This window comes from Felis catus, chromosome A1 (genome assembly GCF_018350175.1).
Source record: "Felis catus isolate Fca126 chromosome A1, F.catus_Fca126_mat1.0, whole genome shotgun sequence".
NCBI lineage: Eukaryota > Metazoa > Chordata > Mammalia > Carnivora > Felidae > Felis > Felis catus.
The window spans coordinates 72,318,813-72,333,111 of NC_058368.1; the positions used below are offsets into that span (position 1 = coordinate 72,318,813).

The 14,299-nt window shown below is 36.2% G+C and overlaps 1 protein-coding gene across 8 annotated transcripts in view; it reads right to left on the reverse strand.

The window, feature by feature from the left end:
• The window catches only part of NALCN (sodium leak channel, non-selective), a 325,095-nt gene that overhangs the window by 284,987 nt on the left and 25,809 nt on the right, over positions 1-14,299 (reverse strand). For 4 of the 8 annotated variants that reach the window (XM_045055583.1, XM_045055579.1, XM_045055595.1 and 1 more), the window contains exons 4-6: positions 4,447-4,530; positions 3,160-3,299; positions 2,949-3,077 (exon numbers count right to left, since the gene is read on the reverse strand). The exons of 2 other annotated variants lie outside the window; for them this stretch is intronic. In XM_045055583.1, the coding sequence (XP_044911518.1) occupies positions 2,949-3,077; positions 3,160-3,299; positions 4,447-4,530 (353 nt within the window). The remainder of the gene's footprint in view (positions 1-2,948; positions 3,078-3,159; positions 3,300-4,446; positions 4,531-14,299) is intronic. 2 more of the 8 variants (XM_045055586.1, XM_045055589.1) reach the window with 2 other exon arrangements.

Here is a 14,299-nt window from a genome sequence, read left to right on the forward strand (position 1 = left end):
TCTGCTTATGAGTGAGACTAAAACTCAGTTAAAACTGAACTGAAAATTAAAACAAAAAATGGCATAAATGATCGGTCCTTCAAATGAATCATCAAACTTACGAAAGAAAGCTGTTATTGTAGCAACATTACTATCCTGCGGGCAGTTACATATTTTCTTCTCAGAGAGTAAACTGTCACATAAAAGGAAGGCAAGATATATGTGTATGGACATAACGCTAATGGGCAGATTTTATAAATACTTGGAAGAGAGAAAATGCAGACATTCTTCCATAACTGCTGTGTCTAGAGTAACCAAAAATTCTGCCAAAATGTATGAAATTCTTCATAGAGAATTCCATTTTTAGGATTAAGTAATGAGCTGGAGCTAATATTAAGAATACAAGAGGTCCTTTAATGGCTTTTTTTGTTTGCTGTTTTGTTTTTTGTTTTGTTTTGTTTTGTTTCTTTGCCATTCATGTCCTAGTACTGCATATGGTAAGGAGATGGTGAAGAGCACTTTCTGCAGTGATGCAAGGGCCCTGAGGTCAGAGGTGCTCCTATCCCTCTTCACCATTTGTATTGTACTTTATGTGTCAAAATTAGGTTTGCCAGCAGGATGTCTGATCTTCCAAGTAGTTTTACAATTCTAACATGCTTTAGAAGTCTCGCATTCTGACTTGATTTTTAATAAAATGGAAACTTTAAATCAGCTTCCTGTGCTCACTGCTATTAGAACACAGAGGCTTTCTTATCCGGAAGCTTTCTCTGTTCAACTCTATTCTATTGTTTCCCACCCACACAATATCTTTTTCCCACCTCCATATTCATTCATGGAACAATCTAGACATATTTTACAGCCTACATACACTTAAAAAAAACTACTTACAGGTTTTCTTCCACACATTTGTCTCTTCCCTCACCCACACAGACAGCCCCCTTACTCACCTCTTCCTTCAACTTCCTCACCATATTTGTGCTAGTTCACTGACTGTCTCCATTTTCAACAGTGCTTTTCTACTTTTTAACTATTTCTCCTTTGTCCTATTTAGAAACTTGCTTTTATTCCTCTGTTTTAAATTTCCTCCTCTATATCAACTTGTCACAATGTTATTATTATCTGTGTAAATATAATGTATTGTGCACCATGCCTTCAATAGACAGTTACTAAGTACTTACTCTGCGCTAGACTACTAAGTACCAGACATAAGATGAATGTTCTCCACCCTTCTCCCTTTGTGTCCTCAAGGACTTCACAAGGTAATGAGAAAAATTGGGGGAAAAATAGCTATGAGTGCCAGAGGGTAGTTCTGGCAAACTGAGCTGTATTAAATTCAACTCTTTCCATTACAAACAAGTAGACCTGTTGGATAAATGGTAACATTTAAAGATGCCTATCTGGGCTTTCAAGAAAGAAAAATACATTCCAAAAGGTCAAAAGGTAAGAGGGAACTAAAAACTAGAGAGAGGGAAATACATGCATTGAAAAATGGTATGAATGGGGCGTTAAGTGTCCAGGAGCCAAGAGCTTGGATTTTAATGCCCACAAGATGCAGATAATAGGGTTCTGAGTTTGTGTAAGGCTGGAAGCTGGAAATAGACCCCATGTATGTAACCATGTTAGAATTTAAACAAATTCTAGAGTGTAATATGGGTGAAGGGGTAGTTAAACAGGGGTAGTCAATCAAGCACAACAGAGTCCATAGGTACAAACCCAGTATAAACAGGGAATTAGTAAATGAGAAAAGACGTTAAATTCAGTGGGTAACAGCACAAAATAAAGAGTGCTGAATCAACTGTCTAACTGTATGAAGAAATTTAGATTTCTGCTTTACACTAAAACATTTCTATACCATTTTAGTAAAATATACCTGACATAGAATAAACTGCACATATTAAAATATACAGACGGGGAGGCTCGGTTGGTTGGGCATCCAATTCTTAATTTCGACTCAGGTCATGATCTCATGGTTGTAAGATCGAGCCCCACATGGGCTCCATGATGGGCACGGAGCCTGCTTAAGATTCTCTCTCTCCCTCTCTCTGCCCTTGCCTCAGTCTTTCTCTCTCTCAATAAATATTTTTAAAACATGTACAGCTTTGATAAATTTTAAGTGCACAGAACCACGATCAAGATAATGAACATGTCAATCAACCTCAAAGGTTTCCTAATGCCCCTTGGTAACCCCTACTTTTATCCCCATCCTTACTCCCAGGCTGTCACCGATTTCCTTTTTGTCATTACAGACAAGCTTGCATTTTTTAGAATTTTGAATTCATGGAATCACAGAATATGTAATTTTTTTCATCTGGCTTCATTCGCTCAGCATAATTATTTTGAGATTCATCCAAGATGTTGTATATATCAATTCCTCATACTTTTTTTTTATTGCTAAATAGTATTCATCATATGGATATAACAAAAATTTGTTTATTCATCAACCTGTTGGTATAAATTTGGGTTCTTAGAAGTTTGGGCTATTATAAATACAGTCACTAGGTAGAAGTCTTTTTTTATGGATATATGTTTTCATTGCCCCTGGTAAGATACCTAGAATGGAATAAACGGAATACATGGTAGGTGTCTGTTTAACTTTCTAAGAAACTGCCCAACTGTTTTTCCAAGTAGTTACACCACTTCTCATTTCCATCTTATTTAAATAAGAGATGAAAATACTCAGATGGTATTATGGCAGCATGCTCCCCTTTCTGTCACTCCGAGGAAAACCTCCAAATGCACACTTGGAATCTGCTTAGTCTTCCTGCCCACAGGCTTACATTTTTCAGTCTGGCTTGTCTTGAACACTTATGTTAAAAAATCAGACAAAAAAATTTTGAGGAAGCAGAGAATATAGAACAGAGCCCATAAATACTGTTTTGTTCAGTTTAGACACAGATTTTTCTCATAAGAATTGCAGAAACTTTCTTGTTAATCACCTAGATTAAAATGCAGTTAGTAGATACACTTACCCTGGTTTCGTGTCATTTACTACACAGTGATAGGTAAATGTTCCAAACATCTGAACTCCTAAAATTCCATAAAGAAGTAGAAAGAAAAGTAGGAAAATCGAAACGCTCCATATTTGTTCTCCTGATCGCCTAGGAGGGGGGGGAAAAGTAGGTAAAACTTACAAAAATGTCATAGACTTTCCTCCTTAACATCTATAAAAACAGTGCTTACTTTAAAATGTTTGTAATTCTGGTCCTTGGTAGTTCAAATCGGAAATAAATCCGGAATGCCCGAATCATAATTAGCGGCCGTGGGATCCGCAACATGCCCCAAGGTGACATCTGGTCAACTATATCAGCAATTTCAAATACCTGTAAATTAAGAGGTCAATAAACAAGCTCAGGGCTTCCCTTAGCATTGTCTGCAGTCACAGAAAACACAGATGGTATCAGGAGGTTCACCCAGCACTCTGGGCTTGGCCCTGCATTTTCTTCCACTGAAATGGATTTTCTTTTGAGTCCACCTGGAAGCTACAGCTACCTCTAGAGAAAATGAATACATAAACTAATGTAAATGCCACTGCTCTTAGTAATTTCCCATGTAATTCATCAAAGCACAGTTTTTATTACAAAAACAAATGCCAGCTTAGGATACAGAGCAAGTACGCTAAGTCGTCTTCACTAATAATAATAATAAACGTTCTTTGGTGGAACTTTTAAAATATCTAGAACATGAAGTAGTGGAGAAGGGTTAAAATTACTATAAAAAGTAAAAAGGAATTGTACCATTTACTAAACAGAGGCAAAATGATAATTAGAGAACGTCTGTCAATCACAGAATAGCTATTAAATGGAAAAGAACACATTAATATGCAGGATGAAATCAGACTGTTGGAGAGGCGAGCTTTACAAAAATAAGGAGAGATCTTCAGTAAGCGTTATGATGACTTTGCGGGATGGATGTGAATTTGTGTCATTCTAAATTTTTTAATGAAGAATATGGTAACTTACGTTGAATTAAATGCAAAATCAAGTCTGAATGAATGCATGGAAATGAATTCTATTATCTGACAAAGTCCCACCTTTAGGCTTTTTTAATATATGTTCCCCATTTCTCATAGTAAGGCATTTTCTATTTGGAATATAGTATTTTATGTTCATCTCAATGTATCTACACTTTTCAGCCGTTTTTAGTGAGGATTCAGTCACATAAAAGACGGATTTTGAATTTTTAAATTCAATGCCCTTTATTTCAATAAATATATTTTTACACCTTTTTAGTAAGAAGTAATTTGCTGTCGTATTGATGTTCATTACTGATTAAAGTCATTCACAGATGTGACAGACAATGATTAAAATGTTATGTTTTTTTCTCATAAACATTTAAAATAACATAATGTTGTAGTAAGTTACACTATGACATTTGACATATATTTGTTACTATTTTTGTTGAGAATTTCAATGCAAAACAATGCACATTTTGGAAAATACCCCCTTGTAATTTAAAAGTTTTAATTACCTGCAATACCAATGAAACCCAAAGGCAGAAGACCATAAATCCATCAAAAACACACCAGCGATCTTTCACATAGGAACTATCCCCCTAAAAATAAATTGCATGTGGAGTTATCACACAAAATTAATAACTTCAAAAAAAATCTGTGGAAAGAAGGGCCAAATGTTAATTCGGTATAAGCTATCCATAATTTTTGTTTCATAGCTGAACACACTTTCCAAAGGAATACCTTTAGCATTTTAAATGAAGCATTTTTATATAAAGAAAATAAGTTATAAAACACAAGTTACTGCAGAGTGAGACATGGAAAATTTCAAGTTCACACAAATGGAAATCATCATCATTTTTTCTCTTAGCCACACAGATTCTACCATTTAAGAAACCAGAGGCCATCCTACTCAGTAGGCAGCTTAAGCCCCCAACCAGCTCTCTTCCTACAAGAACTAAGAGCCACAGGGATCAGCATGAAGGCCTTTCAGACTGTGGACCAACAACCATCAGTAGGAAATTAACCACGAATTCACCGTGAGCTACATTAAAAGTGAAGAATACACTTGCCTTCAGTAGTAAATATATCAAATATATATTGATTTCAACTGTAATTGGAATCATATATGATAAAAAAGACACACTACTTTCATCTTTCAATAATCAATCTACTCTGACACTAGAATGCATATTTTTTAAAAAATGGGAATTAAAAAAAATTTCCCTTTCAAATAACAAACCAGAGAACTCCATTAGTTGAGAACTGGAACCTTAAATAGAAAGGCCTTTTCTTTCTTAGAACTGCCCCATTAAGTCACTAGCTTCATCACAATATATGAGACTCAATTCTGAATTCAGTGACATCTATTATTACCAACTCTGACTGAACCTGCTTAGAAAATAAAAATAGGAACAGAATGCCAAGATTTTTTTTAAATGATGAAATGTGTTGTAGGATATTTGTACATAATTTCCAGAACCATCCACCCTTAGTAATAAATAGGTTATCAAAAAAGATTCCTTGAGAAGTTTCCAGGAATAATTTTTATTATTCGCCAAACTAACAGTATGATAAGCCACTTAGTAAAAGTTATCTGACTCAGAGGTGAAGTATAAATTCAGCTTAGTAACACGGAGGAATCATCTACTTTACATAGAGGATGTATAACACTAGGGTGCCTGGGTGGCTCAATTGATTAAGCATCTGACTTTGACTCAGGTCATGATCTTGAAGTTCATGAGTTCGAGCCCTGTGTCAGGCTCTGTGCTGACAGCTCAGAGCCTGGAGCCTGCTTCAGATTCTCTTTGAAATGTCTCCCTCTCTTTCTACCCCATCCTTGCTTGCACTCTGTCTCTGTCTCTCTCTCTCCCTCTCTCTCACAAAAATAAATAAACATTAAAAATTTTTTAAAAAAGAGGAGGCATAATGCCTACTAAAACACAAACACACATACACACTAAACAATCTTGCATAGAAAAGTGTATATGTACACACCCAGCTAATGTGTAAGATAGAATAACTTACAATAAACTTATAAACATAGTGGGGAAGACAGGAAAATTAATTCTATGGAGAGTTTAAAGAAAACAATGCTAGTTCCCAAACGCCTAAATAATTTTATCAGTGGTGAGAGAATCCACCAAATTTGGTAACTCATGTACTTGAAAAGATTCACAAAAGAGGTATGAAAGTAAACCCTGAGTCTTGGGGTCTGGGTCATGAGGAGGACAATGACCTGTTAAGTGTTATGATCGTTATATGATGATTTAAACCTGAAGAAGAGAAAAACAGCACCTCAGAGAGCCACTGGTTCTGAGTATGTGCGTGCACACACGCTCACACACACACACACATCACATACAGAAGAAATAATTTAAGGATATGATAGTTGCCCTCAAAACCTTACAAAACATCTTTCATTATAAGAGTCATGTTTGCCTGGTATATTGCATAGTTAGCTGAAAATATGAATTAATTATAATCTAAATGTAGACAATATAGCCAATATAAAATTGAATTTTCTCTGAGCCTAATTTCAGTTGATATCCAAAAGGATGACAAAATACAAATTACTTAAAGTTGCACTTTGAAGATTCCCTTGAGTTTCTTAATATACTAAGCAAATTTATTGTTCATTCATTCACTCAATGTATAGAATATCTTCATGATCTAGACAGTGTTTAAGGCTGTAATGAAAGGAGTGAAAAAAAAAAAAAACAAAACTCCTACCCTTATGTGATTTACATTCTCAGTTTTAAAAAATGTTGAATATACAGGGGTCCCTGGGTGGCTCAGTCGGTTAAGTGTCTGACTTCAGCTCAGGTCATGATCTCATAGTTCGTGAGTCCGAGCCCCACGTCAGGCTCTGTGCTGACAGCTCAGTCTGGAGCCTGCTTCAGATTCTGTGTCCCTCTCTCTCTGCCTCTCCCCTGTTCATGCTCTCTCTCAAAAAGAAATAGTAAAAAATTTTTAGAAAAAAAGGTTAAATATACAATATATGTTGATATATCCTAGGAAGAAAAATAAAAGTGTACATTTTCAAATTGACTTTTATTAAACAAATGTACTTTTTACTGGAATGTTGGCAGAAAGAGACAAAAATATCACTTGATCTTTATTTTAAGAATGAGGCATAGTTGTGATTGTTTAAAAAAAAACACGAAAAATTCCAAAAATGAAAACTGAAATTTTATGGGATGCAACAGAGAACTATTTTAAGCTAGTTCTTAACTTTTAACTTAGGCTAGTTTTAACTTTCTAAGGAAACTCCATACTATTTTCCACAGTGGCTTCACCAGTTTGCATTCCTACTAACAGTGTTAGAGGGCTCCACTTTCTCCACATCCTTCGATCTAGCAATTATACTACTAGGTATTTACCCAAAGAAGACAAAAATATCAATTTGCAGGGATACATGCACCCTGATGTTTATAGCAATATCTACAATAGCCAAATTATGGAAAGAGCCCAAATGTCCACTGACTGATGAATGGATACAGAAGATGTGGTATATTGGTATAGTGGTGAAATAGTCCACTAGGCATAAGTTTTATGTATTATTTTTTGGCTTAGGTTACCAAGAGGCATTTAATATATATAAAAACCTTTAACAGGCAGTACAGTGAGCTGGGATACAAAGACGAGCAACACTCAGACCTCACCCCCCACCTCGTAAGTTTTGCTCTTTTCGTGTTCATTATTCATGCTGTCCTATCTTCCTGAAAAATCCTCCCAAGTCTGTGCCAACTTTTTCCTTCAGATTCTGATCTGACCACAGCCCACCCTGATCAATGCTTTAGCTCACACATAATGCAGCAAGCAGCGTTTCAGCCTATACGTGTAAAAAACGTTCATATTGTCTAACTTCCAGAATCGTCCTTTGTAATTCCCACCTGGTTGTTTAATGAATTACAATTTACTCCCTCCTGTTAATCAGTTCCTGTTTATCAGTTTTGAAGTTTGAGTTTTCCACTTAAATCTTTTCTAAACATATTCCCTGGTGTTGCATTAAAAAATAGTTTCTCCTCATTGCAAATGAGTCTTTTCTGAAGATTAGTAACACCTTGTGACTGGACAATTTGGGGCACCTTGCACAGAGTGTGACAGCCAGAAGATACCAAATGAATTAGATAAGTGTATATATGATGTCTTACAGAGTTTCTGCACATTACAATGCATACAGTAAGAAGTCCATTCATATGCCTCATGAATGCATCCATTTAAGCATCCATTCACTGAAATTAGTATTGTTCCTTAACAGGAATGATTCTTTGACTTCTGGCAAAGAGAGAAAGATGTATTATTATCTTTCAAGTTAATATCTAAAAGTTACGACTTTTTTCCTATATGATCATGAAAGACCACAGATGAAATTATAAGATAGCTTTTGGGTATTTCCTGGATGCATACATTTTGACTGAAGAGAGGCTACAGGCCATGCAAATGGGAATCGGGTCAATGTGCATATACTTTGTGCACTATAATGTAGTTGCAAATATGACTGAACAGAAATTGATATCATGTTAATCACTATTGATAATCACTAAGGCTTCATAAGCTTAAAAGAACTTTTTAAAAATATTTATTTTTGAGAGAAAAAGAGGTAATGTGAGCTGGGAAGGGGTAGAGAAGGGGGGGGGGGACACAGCATCCAAAGCAGGCTCTTTGCTGAGATAAGACAGCCCAACTTGGGGCTTGAACTCACAAAACGTGAGATCATGACCTGAGCTCAAGGTAGATGCTTAACTGACTGAGCCACCCAGGTGCCCTTAAAACAACTTTTAATACATAGACTTTGAACCTGATGCTTTGAAATGTAATCTCATAATACATTTTGTGTCTGACACATTTACCAAATTGTCTCTTTTTTCATTTGTATTGTCAAAGACTTTTAATCATAATTGGTTATGTCTATATCCTTTTAAAATCCTCCTGTATTTTTTTAAAATTTTTTTTACATTTTATTTATTTTTGAGAGAGAGAGAGAGAGAGAGAGAGAGAGACAGAGCACAAGGGGGGAGGGGCAGAGATAGAGGGAGACACAGAACCCGAGGCAGGCTCCAGGCTCTGAGCTATCAGCACAGAGCCCGATGAGGGGCCCAAACCCATGAACCGCGAGATCATGACCTGAACCGAAGTCAGTTGCTTAACCGACTGAGCCACCCAGGCGCCCCCCAAAAAATCCTCCTGTATTAACACCCAAGTTATAATATTCGCAAGTTATAAGCTGTCCCTTTTCCCTACCTCCAGAATATATAACCAGAGCTTAACATACAGGTACTCAAGAAATGTTAACACCTCAAATATGGCAGAAAGGTTTTAATTTGCCTGTTCCATCCACAAAAATGGAGAGCAGACAATGCTGAGGCAGAAATCTGCATGCTGGTGGCTGAGGAGTTATTCAAGAGTTGTCTGTCAATTTTTACAAAGGTAAATACTCAGAGGCTGCCAATCAATTATACAGTATAAGAGAGGAACCTAAATTGCCATGCAAGTATTTAATAAGCAGAGAAACCAAACACATTTATCTGAAGACATTTCTAAGGATACAGTTTGCCTTTGCAAAAATGATAGGCACTGGTCTAGCTTCCTGAGCACATGATTTATTGTTCCCAGTTCCCAGGGCCCATCTGTCACTGTGTCTTAGCCTTATTATTTATCACTTCAACAGTGCTCAGAGCATGCATGTTACTTTTACCTATGTTTATTGCCACATGAAAAATAGACAAACGAGGATTGTCTGAAGAATTCGCAGTCTGCAATACATGGAATGTTCTGCAACACAAACATCTATCACCCAAATGGTTTATTTCTGCCTCCAGGGATTTGGTGAGCTAGACTGCTTCTCAGAATAGGGATTAGTGGTGAGGCAATTAGAAACAAATTATTGGGGAGTGGCAATGAATTGGCAGACCTTCAAGCATGAGGAACATTATAAAAGCCGTGAAATCCTTAAAATAATACATACCTCAAACAAAAATTTTTGAAGACATTTCTTGCCAGAAGGATTTCCTGCCTCAGTTTCTCCTGCAGTGCACGGAGCATGTCACCTCTGGAGTGAACCACTCAAATCCAAAGCAGATCAGGTCACTCTCAGAGTTGAGTCCCCCGTGTACCTTTACTGACCCTTTACTTCCATCCCCCAACACCCCTGCGACAGACCACATTTACTCAGGACACTGGCTTCACGTTCCTCTTTCTTCAAGACTTCTCCAATATCCCCAAGAAAACTTTTTCACTATTTCTTGTGCCCTCTCTCCCCACATCTTTTACAAAATACCATTACAGCATTTTTGCAAAACTACAAAGGTGTGTCTCTCAATCTGAATTCTCACTATTTATATTTGCAAAAATATTTGTCCCCAGATCACTATGTTACTAGAAAATCTCTATAATGAATCGGCATGTGTGCCAGTGGAAACATTGAAGCTGCCCATAAATCCTTCAAGAAGGTCTGGGTACAATGTAGGTACAGCTCTGTTGCTCTTTTGGGCTAAATCTTGTCCTGGTATTGATCATCTACTTCACAAATAAGGGTCAAGTGCACCACAATCTTCCTCTGCCCATCTTCCCTCAGAGGGTTAGCTTTTCACAGGACCTGGGACTAAAGTCTACGAACTCAGGTCATTTGATCTTGCTTCATCAATTTTAAGACATCTTATCCCCCCACTCCACCCCAACATAGTTTAACATTTCTAAATTTAGGATGTATCTTGTAATCAATTGCATCAATTGATTGCATTCATTACAATCTTACATCTTACAATCAAAGTGTAATTAGAAGCACTTTTTCTTTCCTAGGGACTATAACGTGATGCCTCACCTTACAACGGATGACCTCACAGATTCAATCAAATGTGATAGATAGTACTTTTGCATATTATTTCTTTGCTTATTTACATAAGAGCACATGACCCCACTCTTGTTTGGTGCATACAAAACATCCACTCCTGAATTCCTTAAGTACAAATAACTGAGCGATAGGTGTTTTAGATGTTGTTCATTATACAGAAATGTGCGGGGGAATTATACGGTGTTAGAGAACAATTTAGTGATATTTGGAGAAGTTGGTTGGGGTTTCTGTAATACATTATTAATTTTCCATTTAAACTGACGGAACACAGGCACCTGTTTTCTGCAAATATGCTGAAATATATTTGCAGGAATAGGTTAGATGCAGAAACTCAGAGGTGCTCATAAGTGGTTTACAAGTCAGATCCACAAAGTGGAGTTCTGCTCTTTGTCTCTTCTCCTAGGGCAGTGGTGATATCATTACAAGTGGTCCAATCAACGTCTGCCAACTGATTAAATGGAAACTTGGAAACAGTACTTGGGATTAACAATATAACTCTCTCTTATATTTATATTATACTTCTATCTTAAGCACCTTAAAATTTTAGGATCTTGAATATATATTTATGCATAGTTTAACATATGAGGCAAAACACTAGGTCAATAAAACTAGTGGCCAATACTAGGAAGCCACAGTGTCAGTACTTTTGTTTCAAAAACTAAAGTTTCTGGATTTGGCTTGCTGCAGATGATTCTATAAACTAGGTGATTAGTGGATCACATTCTCTTAAGCATTAGGTGGGAATTTTAGGTGTACCATAACATGGCCAAAGCAGGCTAGGTATAATTTTAGAGCATTGTATATGATGATGAGCACAGCACACTGGTTTGCTTCTATAAATATTTTATATGGACGAATATAGTTCTACCCATGGAAAACACTCTTCCAAAAATAAAAGACCAGAATTCCCCAGATCCCTGACATATGTGTACACCGACTCACTCATACTCTTCCAACAGAAGACACATGACATATTGGTGTTAATCACTTAATAACTAAATCTGACTGCTCCTCAGAAATATCGTGGTGAAATCAGTGCATATGGTACAATTTCCAACCAAAATATTTGTACAGCTCTGTTACAAAAAATGTAAAATCTTATTAACAAAAGTATATCCTGATGCTTAAAATAGAATATGAGATGCACATATACATTCATAATGATCCTGTATACGTGCGGAAAAAACACAAGCGTTAAACCCTATAAGTGAAAAAACACAGCACGTGTTTGCAAATTTTCTGGGTAAAGTCACTAAAAAATCGAGAGGTAACTGTAGTGCTATTGGCCAATGAATTAAGGTAGAGAGAGCATGGAAATATTTTATGAAAACACAAGTTTTTTTAGCAGACAGGTGTTTAATAAAAGTTTAAAAAATATAGCAGGGTTAATTAATGAGAGCACAGTAATTCAAACTTGAGGTCCTCTGGAAAATGATCATACAGCCCCTATATGGGCTGATGTATTTTATTATGGACTAATTTAAATACTTACATCTTTCTCCCTCAACTGTAAAACCAAAACAAATTTATAAATACAAAAATACAAGGCCAATAAAATTTAAATTGACAACATAAATTTACTGTAACCTGATATTTTGCTAAAATTAAGTGTTTTTTTAAAGTTCATTTATTTATTTTGAGAGAGAGAGGCAGATCATGAGCAGGGAGGGGCAGAGAGAGAGGGAGACAGAGGATCCGAAGTGGGCTCTGTGTTGACAGCAGAGAGCTCCATGCAGGGCTTGAACCCACGAACATGGGATGCTAACCTGAGCTAAAATCAAGAGTCAGATGCTCAATCAACTGAGCCACCCAGGACCCCGCTAAAACTCAGTCTTATGAAAAGTCTGAGATTTGTTCCCAGCTTTAGCATATAATCCAAAAATTTCAAATTGTATATACTTAAGGTGTACAACTTAGTTGTTGACATATGTTTATAACTCAATAGGAAAACAAATAACCTGATTTTAAAAGGGCAAAGGACAAGAATAGACGTTTCTCTAAAAAAGACATACACATGGCCAACAGGTATATGAAAAGGCACTCAACCTCACTAATAATCAGGAGAATTAAAATCAAAACATAATAAAATATTATTGCATATATGTTAAGATTTACCAAAAAGACAAGAGATAACGAGTGTTGGGGAGGACGTGGAGAAAAAAGAACCCTGTGTACTGTTGCAGGGAATGTCAATTGGTACAGCCATTATAAAAAAAAAAATATGGAGATTCCTAAAAAAAATTAAAAACAGAAATACTTTATAATCCAGCAATCCCACTTCTGAGTATATGTCCAAAGGAAGGTAAGTTACGTTTCAAATACAAGAATGTAATCTCAAGTCCAATATACTCTTTGGTCTGTATCTGTCATAACATGCATGTTTGCAGAAATCCGTGTTACAAAAATGATAATAAAGTCATGGCTTTCTGCAGTGGGGGGTACAAGGGTGAAAATTCAGTGAGATGATAAATTTAAAGCTTGGTTCAGGAACATCAAACTTCCTATTTAACTACATTTAACCAAAATGTCAGCTAGCATTTAAATACTGAACACCAGTTTTAATGAGATACGAAGCTATAACGATTACTTCAAGATAATGTTAGCAATGCAGCATTACTAAAATCTGCATTATATTTGTGTTTAATCCAAATATTCCTAAATGAAAAATAGAAATCTGTGTTTGATGTTAATTTTCAATTTTTAATTCTTACAGACTGAAAATTAAAAAAACATTTTTAGTTTTAGTCAATAGCTCATCATCCAAATATTGGTGGAAGTCAGAAAACACTGGACATGACTCAATAACAGCATTTTGAAAACAAACTGGTCATAAAGCAAATATTTTATTTAACGACTGCTTTGACTTTTAATATTTGAACTATTAAAACCTCTGTTCATTCAGCGCTCTGTTCACTTGGCATGAATATATTAAGTCCACCTCTGTTCTTCTTGTCATTAGACTGTGACAGTGAAATGTCTGTCATTTTCATGATGTGAAATCCAAGGCTTAATTTATTAAATAACTTAAGAAACAAAACTTTTACTCTAGGAAATGTCATGCTTTTGTTCGTTCAAATTGGAATCTCAAAGAAATCAACACATGGTGATTTTAATCCCAAAGTACTCCATCCAGAATATTCAGAGATTGTCATTGCCTGAATAGCCAACATACACAAGTGCCAGCGTCATCCGAGGCCCTCTGGGGAATCACAGAATTAAAAACAGGGCTAGGCTGTGCTGGGCATGAAGTTACAGTGGCATAAAAAATTCCTCCACCCTCATAAGACCACTTTTCCTCCAAGTTGACCTCCTGGCTTAGCTACCAATTTTGAGTACCTTGACATATCTAAACCTAATGTTTAAAATAACTGGCCTAGCAAGTTTGTGAAAAACCTAGACAATCTTCAAATCATTCTGAAATCCACTGGTTGAGGAATGGCAGGTGCCCACTGCTCCCATGAACCAGCACTTTTCCCGGTGGGCTGTGGGTCACATATTAGAGCCATGTTGCCTTT